The sequence below is a fragment of the Xenopus laevis genome, chromosome 7S (assembly GCF_017654675.1).
Source record: "Xenopus laevis strain J_2021 chromosome 7S, Xenopus_laevis_v10.1, whole genome shotgun sequence".
Classification (NCBI taxonomy): Eukaryota; Metazoa; Chordata; class Amphibia; order Anura; family Pipidae; genus Xenopus; species Xenopus laevis.
In genome coordinates, this window is record NC_054384.1 from 32,962,196 (window position 1) to 32,986,656 (window position 24,461).

A 24,461-nucleotide genomic window follows, 5' to 3' on the forward strand; every position below is an offset into this window, starting at 1 on the left:
TAGACTGTAAAAACCCAAAACCCGCCCCCCACATGACCCGCCGAAGCTCAGCTTTTTTTTGTGTAATAATAACTGATTTATTGAAGGCATTGGCACCGCACCAGGGCTCCTGCTGTGCTGTACATTGTGGTGCGGTGCAGACTGCAGTAGATCTGTTCCTCCTGCCTTCCGGGCTGCATGTGGTGACATCATCACGCATGCGCGCGCATTGTCGTGACATCGCTTGACGCAGGCACGCCACGTGCCAGCCTGATTGGGAGGAAGGGAGCTAGTTCTCGCCATGGAGCATCCTGTGAGCCGTGCACAGTGCAACAGCAGAGGCGTGCATGTGAATTGGCTAGCTGTCTGGCTGAAATCATCATCTGCACTTTAAAAGCACAGCAGGCAGAGCAGCCACAACAGGCGGAACTGTACAGTTGGTAGGTTAAACCGTTAATTAATTAATTCATTCATGATATAAATAATAATAATGGTGTAGGTTTATATAGTGTATTATATTTTATTTATAATAATATCAATATACCTCACCCACTTACTAGGGTTTTGGTTCTTTTGAGCAAGCAGACAATGAATCCACACCAATGAGTGTATATTAAAGTGATATATTGTAAAATAAATCAATTGATTGTTATACATAAATGATTACACTTAGACTAAACAATAATTACAAAATTTACAGTTACACATTACACAAGTCTACATTGTTGTTACCAAAAAGGCAGGGGAATAGAGTTCAGCTTCATCTCTGCCTTCCCCTCTGGTCTTTATTCCTCACATGTTGTCTTGTCCCCGTCTCCTCTGGCTTCTCCAGCTCTCTAGCTGCCTCCTCTCAGCTGCCCAGCCCTTTTGTCCTCTGTCCAGAGTTCTTTTATTCTGGGTTCTCACCTGCCCCCACAGACACCCTCCCAACTGCCAAGATGCTGTGATAAACCCCAACTTGCCTACATCCTGTTGAGCAAGTTTTCTTGCATACAATATCAGTTTTATGGTTCCCACAGCAGACATAGGCCTTAGTAGTCACAGGAAAACTTTTGTTATGATAATCAGGGCTTCATGTAAGTTCCCTGAACAACAGCTTTCTTATTAAATAACAAAATCAAGATGGCAATTTCTTACATATCCCCACCTAGAGGGCGAAGGACTTCAAAAGGAAAGAGCCCTCTAAATTAATGAAGACCATAACATTGCCAATGCAGGGACACTCATTAATACACTGTTGCTGTATGTATTGGAGCTGAAAGTGATTTACATTTTACATTTGGGGTTCTGTGAGTTGAATTTTAACCTAATTACACGTACTCACAGTTGTTCATACTCATAATGTATAACCCTTCAGCCAGTTATGAGCCCACACCCCAACTTTTAGAGGTTTAGTATCCAGCTTATTGTGCTGCTTTGTCTGTGCCCCACTTACCACCTGACCCTGCTCCACCCAGGTCTACTTTTAGCAAACCATGGTCTTTGCACTTTGGTGTTTGCAACAACCAACACATTCCTGCTTACAACAGTTTTCATATTAAAGAGACCACACAGGGAAAATATTTATTATTTTAGGGTAGGGTGTAAATGTCTGCTGCACATTTCATTAATCAGCATAGCTGGAAAGAGCACCTCAATTCAGCAATAGGTGTGAATGTAATACCAATACTGGCCATAGGAAATTCAGAAGATACACTACACTAAAGTGTGCAGCACTATCTTGGCCAAATCACTAGTGAGATGTTTCTCGCCTTTGTCTCAGTATCTCTATATCAGTTTTATGCCTGATTATCACAACCCAACGAAACAGAAATTAGCATTATTATCAGAAGACAGATCATTTGGGACAGACCCCACACAAGAGTTATTTAACATCCAAAGCACAGATCTGTTATGTAAATAACCCCTTGCATATCAATGTAAGACACTTGTGCATTTGCTGAGAACAGAAGATTCTGGTAACTTTTTACATGTAGACTATATATTGGAGTGTTTTTTTTTTAAAAAACACCCCACCTTGAGAACTGCAAATGATTATAAACTGCTAATATAAACAATGACAGACAAACTTTGGGAACAATATTTTTAAAGGAAAAAATATAGAGTGAATACTGCTTTGATCCGGAACACATAACACGTACTAAAGTAATCAAGCAGCATGCAGTCTATGTAAAAATGTTCACAACCTGTTGCTGCTGAAACGAGTAAAAAAACGTCACTCCAAAAATAAAAATTCAAAATATGCCTCAGTGCTTTTTACCCTTCTAAAAGCTCACACAGCAAATATTTCAAAACTCCACAGTGCGGGCAATTCTAAGTATAAAAAACAAAAATATTTTAGAATTTGTTCAACCTGACTGTACTATATAAATTTAGAGGCTTTTCCTAAAGTACAAAAAGTAAAAAACAAAACAAATAGGCAATGTCCTCTATAACTCTTTTTTTTCCGATGAGATAAAGTGGGAAGGGAAATTCTTCCTTTTGTTATCTGCCATCCTGGAAAACAAACTCATAGAAAACATTAGCACCAATTTAAAAGTTGAGAATTATTTCCCCCCACTGCTTTTGTTCTACCTTGAGACTTTCCAATTCACTGTTAAATTTTCCCCATGCATTTTTCAGACTTGAGTTCTCTTCACTCAGCCTTTCATTCTGAGCTTTAAGAACATGGAAGGGAATCCATGTATTCCAACTCTTGCTTTTATTTTGGAATCCCCACCTAGAGGACTTCCAGCTTCCATTTTCATTGTACACATTCTTATTATTATTGCAATAATTTTGATTGGTACAGTACCTGGCTATGTGCCCAATTCTGGAACACGCATAGCATCTAAACACTTTGTTTTGTGTACATTTTTTATCTGTACTGTACACACTTTGTTTCTCAGGGTGGGTAGCCTTTATGGCAAACACCCTTTCACTGCCAGGCTGCTTCCTGGGTTATGTAGGTTTATAAACCTGTTTTATAGCAAGGTCCTGCTTTCGTACTGCAGTCCTATTTTCTGTAGACTTACAGGGCAATTTAGTATGCCTGGCTTGTCTAACACATTCTACACTAGGTAAATTAAGTACTGATTCATCTTTTTTACTGTTAGAATGTCTAGCATTTTGCTCACCAACAGCAGAAACAACATTATTACTTGCTCCTAACTCAACCTTTAACTGTTTAAGCTCAGATTTGCAATTTGAATGATCAGCCCCTGCTTTTCTGAAGGTTGTAACCAAACTTTCTGCATCCCTCAGCCTTTGTTTGAGCTGCTCATTCTCTATGCAAACCTGCTTGTATTCTGCAGTAGTGTGCTGGTTGCTAACTGTAATAGCAGCAGCATTTTCTACAAAAAGTTTCAGAGAATCTACTAACACATTTAAACAATGAACCTTTTCTTCAAGATTCCCTTTTTGCACAGATAAAATTTTATACTGTTCTGCTATCCAACAGGCAGCATAAACCAGTGCACCTTTACCCTTTGACTTAAACAGAGATTTGTCATGAATTGCCCTGGCCACATAATCTTGAGCCTTAGCCTATGGATCTTGAGATCCTTGCATACATTTAACAATCTGTCCTGAGCATTTGACCATGGCCATCTTTTTAGCTAAAACATCCATGTTAACAACAATTAAAACAACGCAAAAAATCAATTAATTTACTACACAATATTACACACTCATGAATATGGATTAAATGCCATGCATTGCCTCCTACCTGGCTCGCCATTTGTAAGTTTATATAGTATACTATAATGGTGCTGTGAACTAAAAATGAACTAAATAAATTGTATGCTGCTGACAAGATTTAAAAAGGGGCTTTTTATTTTATAATTAATATTTAAACTGCCACTGCCACTGGAGCACAAAGGCAGGCTAGCTTGTTAAAAACAAGGGACACATCTCTACATCTATATTAAAAAGGTGTTGACGGTTGATGAACTTTAACATACACAATCCTGTAAATGGTAAATTAATTTTACTACCAGAAAATGTGTATGTGGGGGGGGGGGGGGGGGGGGGGGGTTGGCGGCACATTAGCTGGGCCTAGGTGGGCAAGAAGGGTAAATCCGGCCCTGAATTCAGGACTGCATAGTGTTTCTCCAGGCAAATTGATGTCAGTTCAGTCTTGTCATATATTGTACATGAAAATGGGAAAAAAACATATACTTCTCAATTAACTATATTTACGGGTGGATTTATAAGAGCATTATAACGTTAACCAGGTTTAACTGTGTATAAAACAATTTCTATACTTGACTAAATGAAAAAAAACACACTCAGTTACTGGTGATGTTTTTTTGTGCAGATTTTCAATTATATTACACCTGTTTTTTCAGCTCTAACAGGAAGTCTGTTCTCAAATATTTTTTATATGTTTCATTTCATCTGCTGACTTTAGGTCTGTCCTTCTTTTTCATTTTCTTTTGTTTCGGTTTGTGCATTATTTTGCTCTCTAAAAATCATGCATTTACCTGTTTTCCGTAGATCTCTCCATGTCTACTCTGCAAAATGGAGCTTAATAGTGGTGAACAGTCCAAAAACCTGAACCAGTTAGAGAGGGTACATCTTTTTAAGAGCTTGAAGGTCACTGTCCTCCTCCTACTTTTCCTTACAGTATGCAGTATTGACACAGGACCCTTTTATGTGTAGTTTGTATGCTTCCCTGGTCATTTTCCTATTCTGGTCTTTAACTCTTTGGCATGGCTTTTTGGTGGATGCATGAAGCAAAGGGGTTTTTCTGTGTTTGGAATCATACAGCTGGAATCTAGACAAATGTTCATTCCTTTGTATGGGTAGTCTAACTATCCAAGAATTAACAACCGCCAAACTGCCTTGCTCCAAGCATTAATCCTTTATTTGTTGCTTTCAGCTTGGTGAAGTTTTCTGTTTTATCTAGGGATGCTAAAAAAAAAAATAGTTGATTTTCCCTAACAATTCATACACAGATATCAAACTGTGGAAATGTTATGCTACCCTAGAAATGGAAAATATATAACTATTTTAAATATTGTTCCTTCTTTATTTTTTAACCTTTAAAAAGTATAAGGATATTTCTCTCCATACTTGCTCTGAACATGCCTTTTCTGGTTTAATAGAACCTGTCTTGTTGCTTCTGCTATGGAATTTATACTGTACCTAAAATAAAATGATATATATGACTACTCGGTTGGCAATTCAGCTGTGGCCTGTGCAGCATATATCTACTTGTGATATGGCAAGTGGTATGGCATAGAACGTTGTATGCATACAAAGATTCTGACTTAGAAGGCTCTATGCTCACTAAAAGCTGTACTATTTAAAGTATTACTGACATATTTAGTAAATTGTGCTGCAGGACCCTATGTCATGGGTAGTACTTTTATAAACTTGATTTCCTACTTAGATGTGCATTAGTTTTGCACTTTTTCTACTCCTCTGAGTAGCACCATTTCTAGTATGCTTGACAGAGTTTTAGGGGGCAGATTTATTGAATTACCTAAATTTGTTTTTGTCCTGTTAAAAATTTTATTTGGGATGCCTTTGGGAAATTCGTATAATAATAGTAATTGCGCAAGCTGAAATATTCTTTGTTTTTACTCTTCTCTTTTATGGTTTCCATCCATCTCAAACCTGGTGATAACATTTTTATAAGAATTTGACAAAAGTAAAAAAAATATTTTGTATATATTGTAAAAGTATTTGTCTGGAACAAACTATGTCACTGTTAATATAATTAAAAAACACAGAAATAAAACAATAAAAAAAAAATATCTTCTAGGGGCAATACAAATTTAACTTGAAATCAAGCAAGGGAACAACTTACCTTTTGATAAATCTGCCCCTCTGTTGAAAATGTATAAAAAATAAATTCCCCAATTCCTTAAAATCTAAAAGCTTTTATCTGTTCAAATTTTCTTTCCATATCTTGCTTAAATTCAGTCAAAGAATGTCCACGCACTCCTGCAACCAGCCGGTGAGGTAAAAAGAAGCTTAATTCCATGTTGTTAAAAGCTACACGTCCTAACGCGTTTCATATCGAAGGATACGTAATCATAGGCAGGAGTGCGTGTACATTCTTTGATTGAATTATCGCCTAAGCTACGGGTTTGGGGCACAGCACCCAGGCCATTTACCGTATTCGGTGAGTACGCTATCTGCTGACTTCAATGCACATAAAGTCTAAAGGTGGCCATACACGGGCCGATAAATCTGCCGACAGACCAAGTCGGCAGCTTATTGGCCCATTTATGGGGCCCTCCGACAGGCTTCCCTGATCGATATCTGGCAGAAAGTCGGCCAGATGTCGATCGGACGGGACTAAAAATTGCGGCCGCATCTGTTCGATGATGCGGTCCCGTGATCCGACCGCCAGTTACCCATCATTAGGATCCGATCATTGGGCCCTAGGGCCCACGATCGGATCAGCCCGATATTGCCCACCTCAAGGTGGGCATATCGGGGAGAGATCCACTTGTTTGGCGACATCGCCAAACGAGCTGATCTCTCCGTGTATGGCCACCTTAACTGAATTGATTAATCTTAAGTGTTGGACCTGGGGTTTCTACACCCAGGTCAACTCTACCATTTGGTGAGCTTTAGTTCTGCATTCACTTTTGACACCATAGAATTTTGAGCACAGAAAATTCTGTTCTTTAGACCATTTTTATGATGTTGTAAGAGGGATTAGAGCCAGCTGAGTTTTCCTTTTGTATATCTTGCTTAAAGTCTAGTTGATTAAACTTCAGGATTACTCTGGCATAGCTAGAACTTTTAGTATCATTGCAATCAAGAATCGCCTGTCGTGTTCCATTTTTTGTAACAAGGTTTACTTGTAGGCCCCGTTGATACATCTGTTCTGGTTTTGAACTGAACATTGCCTAAACTGAGAAATATAGTTTTGTGCTTTTGCGGCTTTCCTTAAACTTGATTCACACCTAGGCAAATATTAGCTTTCCAGGATGCCGTGAGTACTTGCATAAAGCAGGGTATGGGTTTGCTATTAAACGTTAAATGTCAAAAAAGTGTAAATCACTGGGGTGCCTATTTGTTTAGGCACCCCCAAGAAGTTATGATCGCTAACCTTAGACTCATTGCAGATGGTCCTCTTCTTGAAAATTACAATGGTCAAAGAGAATGTTTTGAGGCCCTGTTTCTCTTTGAATTACCAGTGGTCCCTTGTGGCTGTCGGGACCAAATGCATTTGCTGTAAAGTAAAATCTAAATGTTTTTTTATACTGCAGGGCTGTATTTATTATGGTACCTGGTATGTGCCTGTGATGGGCCATTGCATATAAAAAGAAATGCACAAAAAATGGCACCCACCACCAAGCACTTCTGGAAGTGAAGCTGAGAGGGAAGGTGGGTACCTGTTGCTTTAATAATCAACTTATGCAGAGTATGAAAACTGTACTGCACATGCATTGGTAACCAAAAAGGAGCAGTATGTTCCAGTTAACTACCGGACAGCCCTCCAATACAGCACATGAACATGTCCCAAACAAATTCAAGGGAGTTGGATTTTAATGTTTTCAGCAAGAAGCTGGCACCTTCAGTGATTTACAGCTACCTTGCCCATTAAGGCTGAAAGCCTGCAGTGTGATGTGGAGAGGAGTTTACATAAGTCACATTTGTCAGAATGGGTTGTTTGTTGAACATAGAGATGATGCTTGCTGTAGTTTGTCTTGATAGATAATCAAGCGCAAGAACTTTGTCTCCCATCCATAACAGGAGGTTTAGTCGGTGTTAGGATTCATACTTTAGGTTAAAAAAAATCTAGACATTGCATTTCTTTCAGATGAAATATGAATTCAGAGTGCCTTCCTTTTAGCTTGCATGCTGTGTTGCCCTAACCTTCACGCCTGTGTTGATCAGTCCCCTGTTCGCAATGCAAATGTTTAAACTGTAGTATTTTTTGAGCGAGCTACTAATTATGGCATATGCCATTTTCCCTTGAGGCTTACAATATCTTTTGGAAAAACAAACGCATTCAGGTAAGAAGGCTTGTAAAACCACTTTCTCCATCCCTCTCACAGGCTTCCTATACATTGTTATTTATTAGTCTGTAAGATTGTTTTTAGTCTTCATGCTGAATTCAAGTTCTGCAATTGGTTAGCATACCCTCTATTACAAGAGTTAAAAACAAACAACTACCTTAAGTCACTTGAGAAGAAAGATTCATAGGATGTGGGATTTATAAATAATGTGATATTGTTGTCTTGCAGAGGTACAGCATTCCTACCAAAACAGCATGCCCCTTGTTCATTACTACTAAACACATTCTGGTTTAAGATTTATTTGTAACAAACTATTCTCTATCATGTTACACAATGTTAAAAATACACCAATATATTGCTAAGTTTCAATCCACAGGTGTGGGATCCATTATCTATAAGCTAATCTAATTGTATGTAGAGTACGATGTAACAAAAAATATATTCATATTTAGTGATCTTCTTTAATCTGTAATAAAACAGTATTTTGTGATTGATGGTAACTACCAAGTAATCCAGTCAGCACCTGTGCCTTTCAAGCTGTTTCACACTGATGCAAGTCCAACAGTTTCCACTCAAAACTTGTTAGCCAAATACTTGTATAATGGACAGCACCACTCACGATTCTCTTTTTCTTGTAAAAGCCTTTATTCAGCCATGGGCTCTGACCCCAAACAATTCGGCAACGTTTCAGACCGCCATCGGTCTTTTGTCAAGCCCCTTCTACAAACGGTCTGAAACTTTGCCGAATTGTTTGGGGTCAGAGCCCATGGCTGAATAAAAGCTTTTTAAAGAAAAAGAGAATCGTGAGTGGTGCTGTCCATTATACAAGTAAATTGATGGTAACTAAACAAGGATTAATCCATGCTGATGGCAAACCGATTAGTTTGGCTTTTAATAAAGCCTAAATCATTTTAGGAGCCTTAAAGCATGGTTCTTCTTATTACAGAAAGATCTCTTATTCAGGCCCCAAGTAGATCTGAATAACAGATCCCACTCCATTGCTTATAAGTAAATATATATACCCTCTGCTACTGAAGATAGCAGTTTTAAATATAAGCCAGAGTTTAATGTAGGTCTGTACAGCACAGAAATATTTATAAATATACACGAAGTCATGAACCTGAGAGGGAAGGTGGGTACCTGTTGCTTTAATAGTCAACATATGCAGAGCATGAAAACTGTACTGCACAAGCATTGGTAACCAAAAAGGAGCAGTCTGGTCCAGTTGATAGGACTACCGGACAGCCCTGCTATACAGCACATGAACATGTCCCAAACAAATTAAAATTTTAATGTTTTCAGCAACAAGCTAGCACCTTCAGTGATTTACAGCTACCTTGCCCATCTGAATAACAGATCCCACTCCATTGCTTATACGTAAATATATATATATATATATATATATACCCTCTTCTACTGAAGATAGCAAAATATAAGCCAGTGTTTAATGTAGGTCTGTACAGCACATATATATTTATAAATATACATGGTCTAGTGTCGTCATTTTATATGCTGAATGCTAACATTGAATGGGTGTAATGTTTTCTCTTTTTGGTTTTGTATTTACGTTTAATTAATTTGTTTGGTAAAGTACCCAAAAACATCTGGTAATTGTGTTAAGAAATTGTTATTCCAGATCTATTTGCTCTATATGTTTGGACTTTATTTTGTAGAAAGTATCAAACCCATTAAGATTCTAATTTACAAAACAACTTAAATCCATGATCTACTGAAGCCTAAACTTTAAATTAAATAAATTATATAATCACCTTTTGCCTCAGGATCCCTCCTATTTCAAGCACTTTCTTGTGTGCATCTTTGTTCTCTGGCAATTATAAAGTGGAATTTTGCCAGAGATTTATTTTCCTGGAGCTTTTTTAAATGTACTACTTTTAAATACAACTACACGTCTCCAATGAATGCAGCTAACTAAAAACAGGGTAAAACAGTGATAAAGCGATTGTAAGCCAGGCAGTAACTCCCCCTAGTATCTGTGTAGCAATGATATAGTAAAGGTCCAGAGAAAAATGTAGTTCACGCACTTGTATACCAAACAATAATTTATGTCTAAAAATGCCCACATATTTGGGCAAATTTACTAAGTGGCGAAAATTTGCCAGAGATGGGTTCGCCAGGCGAAAATTCGCTCAGACAACGCTAATTCACTAACCTGCGAAGTTGCATCCAGGGCGCCGAACGCTGGCAAAGTTGGGCTAGCGTTAATTCGGCAAGCAGAGCGAAGTTGTGCTAGCGTTGGCTAATTTGCATACGGCGGGAAGTTAAAGTTGAATGGACGTATATGTTGCAGCAAATACATTACATAAGCCCAGGGAAGCTTAATAAAATAAGAGTTGTTATAATGCCCTACACATGAGACCGGTGTATAGTTTATGTGCCATATGTTGTAGTGAAATGTAGTGGGGAAGCGGGTTACCCCAAAAAAATTTTACACTCTTTTGCAGTCTGAAAAAAGGAAAAGACTAAATTTTCTACTCTATTGCACTTCGCCTGATCTGAGGTGGCGAAGGCAAGTCTGGCGCAAGAGGTAACGTTCAGTAAAATCCGCATCTTAGTGAATTTGCGCAGTTACATCCCTTCGCCAGAGAGATGGCTGGAGTGCGGATGAGCGCCAGCGTCGGTCTCTTTCGCTAGCGAACTTATGCCTGCGCCCGTTAGTAAATCGGCGAAGTTCCGAAATTACGTCACGCTGGCGAATCTTCACCACCGTTCCTCACTTTGCCCTTTAGTAAATTTGCCCCATGGTTTCAGTGCAATTTACCTAAAAAAATCCAATTATGGTGTAGTAAATAAATACATGTAACTTCAGACAAATATTTGAAATTCAGACTGTTCCCCGTTCCTCTCTCTCTCTCCCTGCTTCAATCCTCTGTACAGGCACTCTTGGTTCCTGGCCACACACTCCCTCTATGTGCTTAGTGTACCAAGTAATTTTCAGTGCTAGAGTACTATGAAATGTTGTCAGAATAGATGAATATTGAATTTTATTTGTTATATTCCACATAAGCTTTATGCCAGTACTTTTACTTACTAATAGCTATGTTGTATTACCATAATATTTCCTTGAAAGGAGAGAAAGAGATACAAAGGAACACTTGATGCCAAGGCTTTCGTTTGGTAATTCTTCAGAATTTGTAATAATTATTCATTATATCAACAGTTGAAAATGAGAGCTGGAGGAATGAGCGACTCCTCCAAGTGGAAGAAGCAGAAGAAGTCTCCTAAGCAGCCACGTCATGTCACCAAAGCAATGGCAGCAACAGAACCCTCATATCAGCAACCTGTAGTTAATGGCAACACAATTACTACTAACCTAACTGGTATAACTTTTATTACTAATACATTTAGCATCATTCATAAATATGATTTTTAGAATAAAAATTTGTATTTTATTTGTTTAATAATACAAAAAAAGTTAAAAGATCCTTTTCAACCTTTCGTTTTTGTAGCCAATATTGCATAGATAGATTTCTTATGGTTGAAGGCTTTTGCCTAAAATAATATGTACTGCTTTGTAAGGTAGTATCTTGGAGATTTAAATATTTTAAAGTGTTCTAAACATTCTGCTTATCCATCTAAAATTACCTCCCTCAAGAAAATGTATTGTAGAGAAGTATCCTTAGATACAAAAAAACAACCCTTATTCTACACACATCTACTCCCTAAATTTTTTGTTCTTACCCCATCCTAGTAGTTGTCATGCTTTTTTAGTTTGAGGTGCCTTTGGAGGACCAACCATTGCTTATGGCTTCTTAGGTTAGAACAGTTTTACAGATTAAAAAAAAAAACACTGGGCTATCAGCCATTTACACACAGTTTTCTGCAGTAGGGGAAGTGCCCCTTTCTTTATTTTATAACACCACCTGTATCAATGTTTCAGTGGGGTACACACTCCCTTCATCAGGATCCTGAAACGTTAATACCAGTGGTGTTATAAAATAAAGAAAGGGTCACTTCCCCTACTGTGTGTGTGTGGATCGGTAAACAAAGTTGCTGTGCCATTTATCCATAGCAATAGCTGCAAGTATTTAACTCAAATCTCTCCCAAACTCACCTTCAGGCCACTCCTGCCCCTTCTCTAAGGGACTAGCCCTATAGCTAATTAGCCTCCACCCCAACAAATATTTTAAAAACGTTAAAAGAACAGTTCAGTGTAAATATAAAAGGATGTTAGAATGTATAATGTATATAGTATTTAGTAGAATTAAGTCAAAGGCAACTGGACATTGGGAAGCACATTTATCAAGGGTCGAATTTCGAACTCATGTGAGCTTTTTAAAACTCCCATAAACTCGAAGTTTGACCAATCTAAATTTATTAATAAACTCAAATTTTTTCAACTTGGATGAATTGAATCAACCTGAAAACTCAAATCAAATTCGATGCAAATTAGAAAACGTTATCTCTGAAAAACACTTGAATGTCAGAAAGGTTGCAAACATCACCATATTGATCCATGGACCTCTCCCATTGACTTATACAATTATTCGGTAGGTTTTAAGTAGCGAATAGTCGAATTAGAATTCTTTAAGGGCCATAGGATGATAAATCTTGAAATTCGAATTAAAACTCCAATCGAGTTTAAATAAGTCACAATTGGAATTTGAGAGTTTTGAACCAAAAAAAAAAGTTAGAAAATTCGAATTTTCACTTTGACCCTTAATAAATTCACCCCTTAGAATTTTTTTGGAAAGAAAAACTCTAAGGGTAAGATTTATTGTTTTCGGGTTGTTTACATTTTTCCGACTTTTACAAATTCAGTTTTAAATAAATCTAATTTCGAATGCATTCGAATTTAAGGGAGTTTAAGAAAACTTACACAAATTCGATATTTGACCCCTGCTAAATGTGCCCCTTAATGTCCAGTTGCCTTAATTCTATTAGATAATGTATAAGATGACCTGGATAAATGAGAATCTTCATAGACCATGTATAATTTACTTTATTACTTCTTGTATTGCTTTTATCAAACTATACTTTATTAATTCTCATATAGTGGCTTTATCAAACTGTTCATTTTTTTCTATCTGTATCTTGTTTGCAGATGAAGTTCCTTATTTTGATGCTTCCTCTGCAGATGCTAACTCTCCCACATCAGGAGTGAGTTCAGAGGCCACGTCTGCTGTAGTTAGTCCTACCACAGATAGTGGTGTAGAAGTGTTGTCTCAGGCAACATCCAAAGAGGACCTTTCTGAACTGGACCATACAAGTTCATCTAACATTCAGCAAGCAGGAGATGTGTGCTTTTCTGAACAGCAAAACCAGGAAGATGATAAGGTATAGTGTTATGTAGACTAAATCAGTAAAACAGAAATACAGAAAGGGGGACAGTATACCCCTAGTTAAACATGAGTTCATGTATAGGACTTGGGGTGAACATGCTTGACAAAGGGGTGTGTCCCCGAAACGTTGCACAATTGCATAATAAAATTGCAAGGGCTTGCCCTGCTACCGCAACTCCTGTGTGCCAGTGAAATTCTTCTTACCCTTGTTGTGAGGTGGCCGATTCCTCTATTGCTGGGCACCAGGATAAGAATCTTTGGGTTTGTGTGGTGTGCGGCTTCTCCAAAACTCTTCTGGAGTGAACATGCTTTTTGCCTATTGCTTTAATCACACACAAAAATTATTTCTTCAGTCAACAGAGGAATATAAGATACTCCATAGTTGGTCATTGTAAGGTAGAGAATTACATTTCCAGAGAACAAATATAGAATGGTCCATTGTGCAGGGGGATTATCTGATGTGTCAACTTTTCTATTAATATTTTTTTTTTAAAGATTGGAGAACTGATGGAAAGACATACATATTCTGCTTCTGTGGAATCCATACCAGAAGTATTAGATGACAATGTGTCATTGGCTGACCAGTCAGACTCCGCTTCAGTCCATGATATGGATTATGTAAATCCCAGAGGGGTGCGATTTACACAATCTTCACAGAAGGAAGGTTTGTTTCCCTGTAAACAAGTAATTAGACAATAAGAGAGTGTTCAATCTTTTGTTTTCATTGTGATATATGTTTATATGATCATCATTACACACCCTTGCTAAGAAAACGATAGGCATGAGGTTTATGTTATACAGTTTCTTAAATGTTGGGCAAGGACCTTGTATTGAATTGATATGCTAATTGTATGGTCCTAGTCTACAGTTCTAGTCTTAGTTTTATCAGAAAGCTTTGCTCTATCTTAAGCTAAAGAAAAATAGTGTGTATATATATATATATATATATATATATATATATATATATATATATATATATATATATATATATATATATATATATATATATATATATATATATATATAGTCTTATCTCAAACATATAGCGCTGACTGTACAGAGAATACATTGTCGCCTAGAGGTAAGCTCTGTGCTCCACTGGGATCCTAGGTTTGATTCCAGCGAGGACAGTAACTGCAAGGATTATTAGCATTATTACTCCGCAACAGTGTAGTGAAATTTGTATTGCTGGAGCATGACCTGGTATGTCTGAACATATGTATTTGTGGTCCCTATGCAGTTTTTAATAATGTCATCTTCTTTTTCCTAGGAACAGTCTTATTACCCTATGGACTGCCATGCCTTCGGGAATTATTTCGTTTTCTCATTTCTTTAACCAACCCCCATGATCGACATAACTCTGAAGTAATGATTCACATGGGTTTACAGTTGATCACAGTTGCTCTTGAGTCTGCACCTATTCAAAATTATATTTCGCTTTTAGGACTTGTAAAGGATGAACTTTGCCGCAACTTGTTTCAGGTATGACATAATTTCTCAAAATGTGACACTGAGGGGCACATTTACCTAGGCTCGAATATCGAGGGTTAATTAACCCTCGATATTTGACTGCCAAATTGAAATCCTTCGACTTATTCCTTCAATCGTTCGATCATAGGAATAACGCTAAATACTTCGACTTCGATATTCGAATATCGAAGTCGAAGTATTTAGCATTATTCCTATGATCAAACGATTGAAGGAATAATCGTTTGATCGAACAATTAAATTCTTCGAAACTAACGATTCGAAGGATTTTAATCAATCGATCGAAGGATATTCCTTCGATCAGAAAATTGTTAGGAAGCCTATGGGGACCTTCCCCATAGGCTAACATTGGCCTCGGTAGGTTTTAGGTGGCAAACTAGGTCGAAGAATTTTTTAAAGAGACAGTACTTCGACTATCGAATAGTCGAACGATTTTTAGTTCGAATCGTTCAATTCGAAGGTCGTAGCCGAAGGTCGAAGTAGCCCATTCGATGGTCGAAGTAGCCATATTCGAAATTCGAACTATTTTTCCTCTATTCCTTCACTCGAACTAAGTAAATAGGCCCCTGAATAATGTAGCTATTGTATTGTCCTAACTTAAAAAAGACTTCCATCATCCATTGTGGCAAAAAGAATATGTGTACTTTAAATTAAAAGAGAAATTAATGTGTGTCCAAAGTAATGTTGTTAAAGGAGGACTAAATCCCCCCAATAATAAAAGCACCTACCTACTACCCTAGGTAGTCCCCCCTCCCTGCTTCCCACTGCAAAGTTCGTTACCCTTGAAATTATCCCTTAGAGTTCGCTCATGCATCAGTGCAGAGTAAGCGGAGCTCATAGACACCACCTTTCAGATCTCCTTTCAGATCTTCTTCTGTAAGTGAGTGCCGTTTTGCGCAGTTCCTAGCTACTGCGCATGTGCCAAAAGTGACGGAAAAAGACTGGAGATCCGGAAGATGCGCCCATGAGCTCCGCTGCGCTTACTCTGCACCTATACGTGAGAAAAGTTAGGGCACTTTCAGAGGTAACCAACTATGCGGGGGATGCAGGGAACGGGGAATACCTAGGCTATTAGGTAAGGGCTTTTGTTATTGGGGGGGAGGTTAGTTCTCCATTAATCTCTGATTTGGAGTAACTTTATTATGGAGCTGATGTTCTTCAATGCTATTCTGAACCACCTTCATCAGCTTGAAGGATGTCATTAACAATTAGTTCAGAGCCAGACAAGCTATTTTGTCCCAACAGCTAAACCCTTTGTGAGCATTTTTTTGCAGCTTGTTCGGTGTTTTATCCAAAAATATGTTGTTTTCTGGAGTCAGTTTAACTATTGGGACATTTTAGGCCACAGAGATGAAAACAAATTAAAAAAATTTGTATGGGTTTAAAGGGAAGCATTTTTTCATGACTTTTATTATTGTAGAAAATACTCCAAAATATTCACTCCTCCTTCTGATTTTATTATTATCTTCTGATTTTTTAGCTGCACAAATCATTGAATTTTCATTAAAGGGCTCAAACTGTATAAATATATTGCTTGCCAGTGGCATTGGTTAGCTACCTTTGTAAAGTTATGATATTTATGTTTACAGTACTTTATTAAAATGATCAATTGATTTTTTTTGTCCTTGTTGTTTTGCTAAAATTGAGCTGTATTTTCACTATTTTCATTTAAATGAAATTCCCCAATGAGACAAATCTTATTGTTAATGAAGAGTTAAGTGATTCTTTTCTATTCACTTTGTTTTTTAGTATTTTTGTATTTTATTCTGTGTTTATTATTGCTTGGGGGGTATTGTAATAACTTTTATGTCTTTTATATCCACAGCTATTGAGCATTGAAAGATTAAATCTATATGCAGCTTCATTGCGAGCGTGTTTTCTTTTGTTTGAGGGTATGAGGGAACATTTGAAGTTCCAGCTAGAGGTGAGTTCATGTAGCGAGCACTGATATTAATTATCCTTTAGATCAAATTTTTACTTCAAGGAAAAATAAAGCCATATGTACACTTTATGTAGAAGTCCATCTGTTTATAGGCATGAAACATAATATACTACACTACATTGTACAATTTTAGAAAAGTGGAAAAATAAAGTTGCTTTTGACTGCCTGTAGAGAGAACTTGAAATCAGAAATGTTGCCAACCATGAATATGCTTTACTGTGTATTGTAAGATTGAAGGCTGTACAATGTTGTTTTAATTATGAAATTGTGTTATATTTTCTAATGGATAAAGCATGCAATAGATGTTAGCTGTATATTTTCATTGAATTGTGCTTTTATTATTTCCTCATTCTATTACTAGTAGGCTATTAAATGGTTACTCAGTCTAATTTCTATTTTTACAGATGTACATAAAGAAGCTCATGGACATTATTACCTTTGAGAACCCCAAGATGCCTTTTGAGATGAAGGAAATGGCTCTTGAAGCAATAGTGCAACTGTGGAGAATCCCGAGTTTTGTTACGGAGTTATACATTAATTATGACTGTGATTATTATTGCTCCAACCTTTTTGAAGACCTCACTAAACTGCTTTCTAAGGTTCTTCAATATTTTGTGATTTATTGTTTTTAAAAATACATTTCACTGAGCACCTTTATACATACTAAAGTGTGGAGAGTATGGGTAGACAAAAAAAAAACTTAAAGGGGTTGTTCACCTTTAGATTAACTTTTAGTATGATAAAGAGAAGGGTATTCTGAGACAGTTTGCAGTGGGTTTTCATTTTTTATTATTTGTGGTTTTTGAGTTATTTAGCTTTTTATTTAGCAACTCTTCAATTTGCATCCTAACCAATCTGGTAATTATGGTCCAAATTACACTAGGAATATGAATAGGAGAGGGCCTGAATAGAAAGATGAGTAATAAAAAGTAACAATAATAATACATGTGTAGCCTCACAGAGAATTTGTTTTTTAGAAAGGAGTCAGCAACGCCTATTTGCAAGCTGCAAAGAGTCAGAAGAAAAAGGCAAATAACTATAAAACTTTAAAAAAACAAATAATTAAAACCAATTGAAAATTTTCTAAGAATTGGCCGTTCTATAACATAATAAAAGTTAACTTAAGGATAAACCACACCTTTAAATAGTTTGTTTGATAACCGAATTCCTCACTATGTTTTTTACCTTTTAATTATGTGTCTTTCAGAATGCCTTTCCAGTTTCTGGACAGTTGTACACCACTAATCTGCTTTCTCTGGAAGCTCTGCTAACTGTCATTGATAGCACAGAATCACACTGCCAGGCTAAAAATCTAAGCAGTGTGTCACAGGATAAAAAAGAAACTGGAAAACTAAGTGGAGATCCCTCAGAAGGAACCAAAGATTCTGGGAATAGTAAGCAAACTTAAATTTATAAATGCTATTTATCATTCTAAAACAGGGGTCCCCATGAGCCACATTTACATTTACAAAGAGTTAACAAGCATGAAAATAGTTCTTGGGGTGCCAAATAATGGCTATTTGGTAGCCTGTTTGTGGACTGGTAGCCTGCAGAAGACTCTGTTTGGCAGTACACCTGTTTTTATGCAACCAAAATTTGCTTCCAAGCTAAGTATCCAAAAATATCTCTGTATTTTTGCATGTGTGAACCTATGGATAGATTGTATCCAAGAATAAGCACCTGCTTTGAGACTGCTGGCAGCAACATCCAAGGCGTTGGTGAGCAATATGTTGCTCACGAGCCACTGGTTGGGGAACATTGTGCTAGAACATACATAGTTTGATTAGGTATTGCCTGGTGCTGCATAGTGAAGCCAATATGTGTATTGTGTATATTTTTGTATGAAGGTGCATTAGTGCACATTTTATGGGTAGCTTTCACAACTGGGAAGGCATCATTAACGCTGAACTATTATATACAGGTTTTGGAGCAATTTATGCTGCCACCCAGAAAATGTATTTTTTTTTATGGCAATGTCTTAATTATTTCAGCTAGACAATGCCAATTCACATGCTGCATGTATTACAGCAGAATGGCTCCATGATAGAAGGGGTCTGGGGTTCTGAACTACATTCCAGACTTGTTACTCATTAAAAACATTTGACACATTTTACAACAAAAATATGAGAAAGGAGACCTCAAACGGTTGAGCACCTTAAAACTCCTGTACCAAGCAAGAATAGGGCAAATTGAATAAAGACTATATGGTAATGTGATTGAAGACACAGGGGCTCATTTATGAACACAGGGTAAAGTTACATCTCTTTAACTCATAGCAACCAATCAAATATATGTTATTGTTCAACATACAGATGTCTGAAAAAAAAATTACTTATTGGTTGATATGTATAATTGACCTAGTTCAAATATTCCAAATGTTCATAAATGAGCCCCACTAAGCTTGCCCTGGTGCATTAACCTATAGTGACTGATAGGTATAATCATCCCAAGCATAATTTACAATTCTGTCAGAATTATTTAAAGAAGGAAAATAAAATAAATCTGAACTTGATGATGTAGCCCTTCCACTCTTATCGGAATTAATTTGGCTAAACTGCATAGTGCACATTATATACAAATATATATAAAATTGCACTAGTTTTTGTTGGCTGTTGTATGGATGTCTTACATTGTCGATAATAACATACTAAATAAAAGGGCATTGGTGCAACTGTGTTGTCACCACAATTTTTTTAAACAGAGTTTTTTTGCTTATTGGTAGTAACTCACATCTGCCAAAAGTCCACTGCTTTTACTTATCTTGAATTTGTTAGACAATTCAGACTTTTTCTAGAGTTTTGTATAGTACAAAATGCAGCAGATGCTAATAGCCAGAAACAGGTCCAGACTGAGAATTTAAATAGACCCTGGCATTTCAGGTACACAGAGGCCCAATCAGCTCACACAGAGGCCCAAACAGCCCCCACCAGCCCACTAAATACTGACTTTCTATGGCACCTTATAGCAGCCCCTCTGGCATTTGCCAGAACCCACAGATTGCCAGTCCGGCCCTGGCCAGAAAGATAGGATTTTATATTTTTATAAACTGCTGCTGTGACTGGGCTGTCCATTCCAGTGCTGACCCAGGCCGGCCAGCACCCTAGGAAACCTTGCCATTTTCCATAGAAGAAATTCTCACTGAGGGTGAGTGGTCGGACTAGGGGTAGACAACAGAGAAGTTACGTGCCTCACGCCCCTGAGCTTTCCTCCATAGGCATGTGCCTCTTCTGCCTACTCCTAGTTCTGGCCCTGGTCCATTCTTTCCCTTACTTTGCCTATGTAAATAAAATCTTTAAATTACGTTTTTTTCTCCAAAAGGCAATGAACACTCCATTGATGTTAATGCACTCACTGTAAATCTAGAGAGCAATGGATTGAGGCCTCCCGCAAGTGGCCACTTAATGGCAGATAAAATGAGTCTTGGGGGTGAAGAAACAGAGTACAGCAATGAAGCAGGTAAGCAGTGATGCATAAAATGAGTGTAAATATGTACCAAGAGAGTGTATGCTCCACTGTTATCTTCCAGAGTAAAATGATTTCTGTGTTCATAGTTTTTTTTTTTTTTTTTGCAAATAGGGCTGGCTTTTGGGTAAGGCTCAGAAGGTGTTTTTTATTGACTGCTAGCATAAGAAAGAAAATATCTAAACAAAGATTAGAAATCCAACCATGCTTACATTTTTGCATTTATTATCTTTCATTGTTAGCTGAGAAGAAGTCTTTAAAGAAGCCCCAGCGCTTCTCCTGCTTACTTCCTACTGTTCAAGAGCTGAATGACATCAAGACCAAAAAGAAGGTAAAAAATGTAAAAGTACATTGGGATATTTCCCTGTGTTTTCAGTTTTACTGCTCACCTGTTGAAGAGAAGTTATTTTTGAGATGGACCCTACACTTAATTCTTTGATTGCTGATTAATATATAATCATAGTAACTAACCCTTTCCAAGAAACACATATATTTTTATTTGTTGTTAGTTGCAGATGACTGTGTTGTCTTTTCATTATGAGGTTAATGAAGTAGTGTTTAAATATATCGAGATATGCAAGTATTTGCCTTACATTTATAGCCTAATTAACAGATTAATTAAATAATAAATTATGTCTCCCAAAGTGAAAATGTACAATGCATTTGTAAATGCATAATATGTAATAGCCCTAATGCTGCATCAGTCCATATTGGTGGCACAACAATCCTATTGGACTTATTTAAAGGAACAGTAACACTAAAAAAAGTTTCAAATCTATTCTATGCCCCTCTAACCTCTACCCCAGGGGTGCCCAGACTTTGTTACCCTGGGATCTACTCCCGATACCTGACCCCCATCAAGAGATCTTCCCTGATAAAAATAGTGGGCCGTCTACCATACAGCACAAGAAAATAGGCATGTGCGAAAGAACACATTTGCGCAAAAAGTATGCTTTGCTTATCTCTGATATTGTCCTTCACTTTTACACTTCGTATCCAATAGCTAAATTTCGAGACTATGATAACATTATTTTTTTGTGTGTGGTATTGTTTAATTTTGCACTCAGCAGTGTGCTGATGTTACCAGTTTGCGGCAGATTTGTGCAGCTCACAAATGTAGCTTGCATGTTTTCATTTGGGAATAATGTTCATTTCAAATTAAATATGTGTATATCGGATTCCATTTACATAAGTTGTGTCAGGAGACAAGACACCATCCATTGCCTGCCAATATAGAATTAGCCTGCATCCAACACTGTGTATTTACCAATACTGCAGGAAGGAATGCCACTATTCTGAATTATTAAAACCTAATTTCATATAACTTGTCAAATCTAAAAATCCTATAACTTTCTCTTTGTAAAATCACTACATCTCTATGAAAACCTCAGCTACCAATAGCTTCTGTAACAAAGTGCGGGAAGGAGGGGGGAGAGAGAGGAGAGGGAGCAGGACGGCGCTGCCACCTGTAAATGTTATCTCGATCTGCTGCTAACAAATGGCGCTCTGTTGACCAAAAACGCTGAGGGGAGAGAGGAGAACAGTTGGGAAGAAGAAGGGAGGCGACAGGGGGTCACAGGGCAACAAGGCAGATGCCTGAGAATGCCAAATTTAGCGTTGCATGCAGTGGTTTAAGGGGGGCATCAGAGGGGAGAAACAAGGGGGAGGCAAAATGAAATACTAGAAATACCTGACTGTCTGCAGATGGTGATCGGAGTGACTCCTTCCAACAGAGGGAATGTGCTGCCTTACAAGCGGAGGCTGTGGAGTGTGGAGCCGTGCAATAGTTGTTTTCCTGAAGCTATAGTGAGAGCAGCCAGTGTAGAAGCAGCCACTGTGCATGGAACAGACTATCTAGGCTTAGATAGTGTGTTCCACAGGGGAAAGCACAGAGCTTCACTAGTAGCGGGAGCAGCAGCGGTGTTCCACATTCCCTCCTCTCTGGTCCAGGCACAGGCAGCTGGCAGGTCGCGGTCTACCAGGAACATTACTGGGATCTACTGGTAGATCGCGATCGATGTCCTGGGCACCCCTGCTCTACCTTGTACAATGTTTATTATTTTAAATGCTTTATGCAATAACACCATAATAAATGTTCACAAAGTCTATAAGGTGATGTGGGAATTCACCAGAAACAGGAGTTCACTTGAGGTACAGAGTGAAGTTTATTGACACAAGCTGCGTGGATTCTGTACCCAAGAAGCAGAATACAGAATAAAGAACAAGGTGCGGGTTTTATACCCCTTCACACAACACACTGTTACAAGACAAACAGTGATGATGAAACAATGGTGTGGGAGCCATATGTAGGCAGGGCCGGATTTACCCTTCTTGCCCCCCCCCCCAGGCCCAGCTAATGTGCCTCCCCCCACATTTTCTGGAAGTAAAATGAATTTACCATTTACAGGATTGTGTATGTTGTTAAAGTTCAACAACTATCAACACCTTTTTAATACAGATGTAGAGATGTTTCCCCTTTATAATCAACAAGCTAGCCTGCCTTTGTATTCCAGTGGCAGTGTCAGTTTAAATATTCATTATAACATAAAAAGCTCCTTTTTAAATCTTGTCAGCAGCATACAATTTATTTAGTTAATTTTTAGTTCACTGCACCATTATTATTATTTCTATCATCAATTAATTAATGAATGAATTAATTAACTGTACAGTTCTCCCTGTTGTGGCTGCTCTGCCTGCTGTGCTTTTAAAGTGCAGATGATGATTTCAGCCAGAGAGCTAGCCAATTCACATGCACACCTCTGATGTGGAGCAGGCACGTATCAAGTACACAGGACAAGTAGCCATATCGCCTTTTTGAGACAACAGGAAGAGGACCTTTATTATGTTATTTATTCATAAAGCACTTCAAACAATAAACATTGTGGAGGGTGGAGTTATTGTTAGAAACCCATAGAATGGATGTTTAGCTTAATCATTTGTGTGTTCCTTTTCATTTATTGTATAAATGATTTTTAGCAGACTTCCCTTTTCAGGAAAGCCCAATGTTCCAAGCTTTCTGGATAGATCTTATATCTGAATAATATATTTTCTTCTACATTCGCTCTGTAGATCATGTATAACATATAACATGGGGGTAAAAATTGTGATGAGACGGATTTTTCGCCAGGTTTTGCCGCAAAAAAGTTGCCCGTAGATTCCAATGGGTGAAAAAAATTGTTGTGTGTCACCTATAGACTTCAAAGCACTTTGCAAATTTTTTCGCCGTTTCGCAAATTTTCGGCAAACTGAAACGGGTCAGAATTTCCCTTCACTAGTGATAAGCATAGCACTGGATTTTTTTTGTGCACAGTTAGGAACATATATGTAACCACTTACATTTTTTTTGTGTGCAGCTTCTTATAACTGGAACTGAGCAGTTCAACCAGAAACCAAAGAAAGGAGTGCAGTTTCTTCAGGAAAAGGATCTTTTGGCAACCCCCATGGATAATTCAGAGGTAGCCCCGTGGCTCAGAGAAAATCCACGGCTGGACAAGAAAATGATTGGAGAGTTTGTGAGTGATCGCAAAAATTTGGACTTGCTTGAAAGTTTTGTAGGGTAAGTACCCGAAAATAACTGTATCTTTGGTTAAAAATGTTTAAAGATGTCGCAGACATTGCATAGACAGAATAAAAACATTAACACATTTTCCTCAAAAGGCTGGAGTCTTGCATCCACTTAAGCCAAGAGGAAAACAGCTTGTTTTTTAATATAGATATGGAATCTTTTATTCAAAACCCATAATCCAGAAAGCTCAGAATCATGGAAAGGCAGTCTCCCATCGACTCTATTTTATCCAAATAAATTTATTTTGAAAGGAACAGTAACACAAAAATTTAAAGTGTTTTAAAGTAATTAAATTATAATGTACCATTGCCCTGCACTGGTAAAAATTTTGTTCATGTTTCAGAAAGAGTGCTATAGTTCCTTAAACTGTACACATAAATGGATGGTGACTTTTTAGTTTGGGGAAGCTAATTAAACCTATACCTGATATAGATCCCACAACATTATGTTTCTAAGAAAATTGCTAGTCTATTGCTTCACTGAAAGAAATAATAACAATAACTCCCTATTTTATTTTGCAGTTGATTTTTTTTTTGTTGGTATGTTAAAGTTGTGACCATTAATCCTTTGACAAAGAATGGTCAGTTATAAAGACAGCTAGACTTTTAGTCATAAAGCAGGCCAGAACTGCAGTTTACAATGAGTATGAAAAAGCATCTATGCCACTGGGACAGAATGCTCTGTTATACAGATAGCTAGAATCTCAGCTGCCATAAAGCAGGGCAGGACTGCTGCTTCCACTGGGGATCAGTTGGGATCTG

The 24,461-nt window shown here is 37.6% G+C and overlaps 1 protein-coding gene across 10 annotated transcripts in view; it reads left to right on the top strand.

The window, feature by feature from the left end:
* gbf1.S (golgi brefeldin A resistant guanine nucleotide exchange factor 1 S homeolog) overlaps window positions 1-24,461 on the top strand; it is a 144,615-nt gene that overhangs the window by 72,184 nt on the left and 47,970 nt on the right. For 9 of the 10 annotated variants that reach the window (XM_018227592.2, XM_018227598.2, XM_018227591.2 and 6 more), the window contains 10 exons: window positions 11,122-11,281; window positions 13,006-13,238; window positions 13,739-13,907; window positions 14,514-14,725; window positions 16,557-16,655; window positions 17,078-17,272; window positions 17,881-18,067; window positions 19,992-20,129; window positions 20,378-20,466; window positions 23,489-23,691. In XM_018227592.2, the coding sequence (XP_018083081.1) occupies window positions 11,122-11,281; window positions 13,006-13,238; window positions 13,739-13,907; window positions 14,514-14,725; window positions 16,557-16,655; window positions 17,078-17,272; window positions 17,881-18,067; window positions 19,992-20,129; window positions 20,378-20,466; window positions 23,489-23,691 (1,685 nt within the window). The remainder of the gene's footprint in view (window positions 1-11,121; window positions 11,282-13,005; window positions 13,239-13,738; window positions 13,908-14,513; window positions 14,726-16,556; window positions 16,656-17,077; window positions 17,273-17,880; window positions 18,068-19,991; window positions 20,130-20,377; window positions 20,467-23,488; window positions 23,692-24,461) is intronic. The other variant, XM_018227597.2, reaches the window with a different exon arrangement.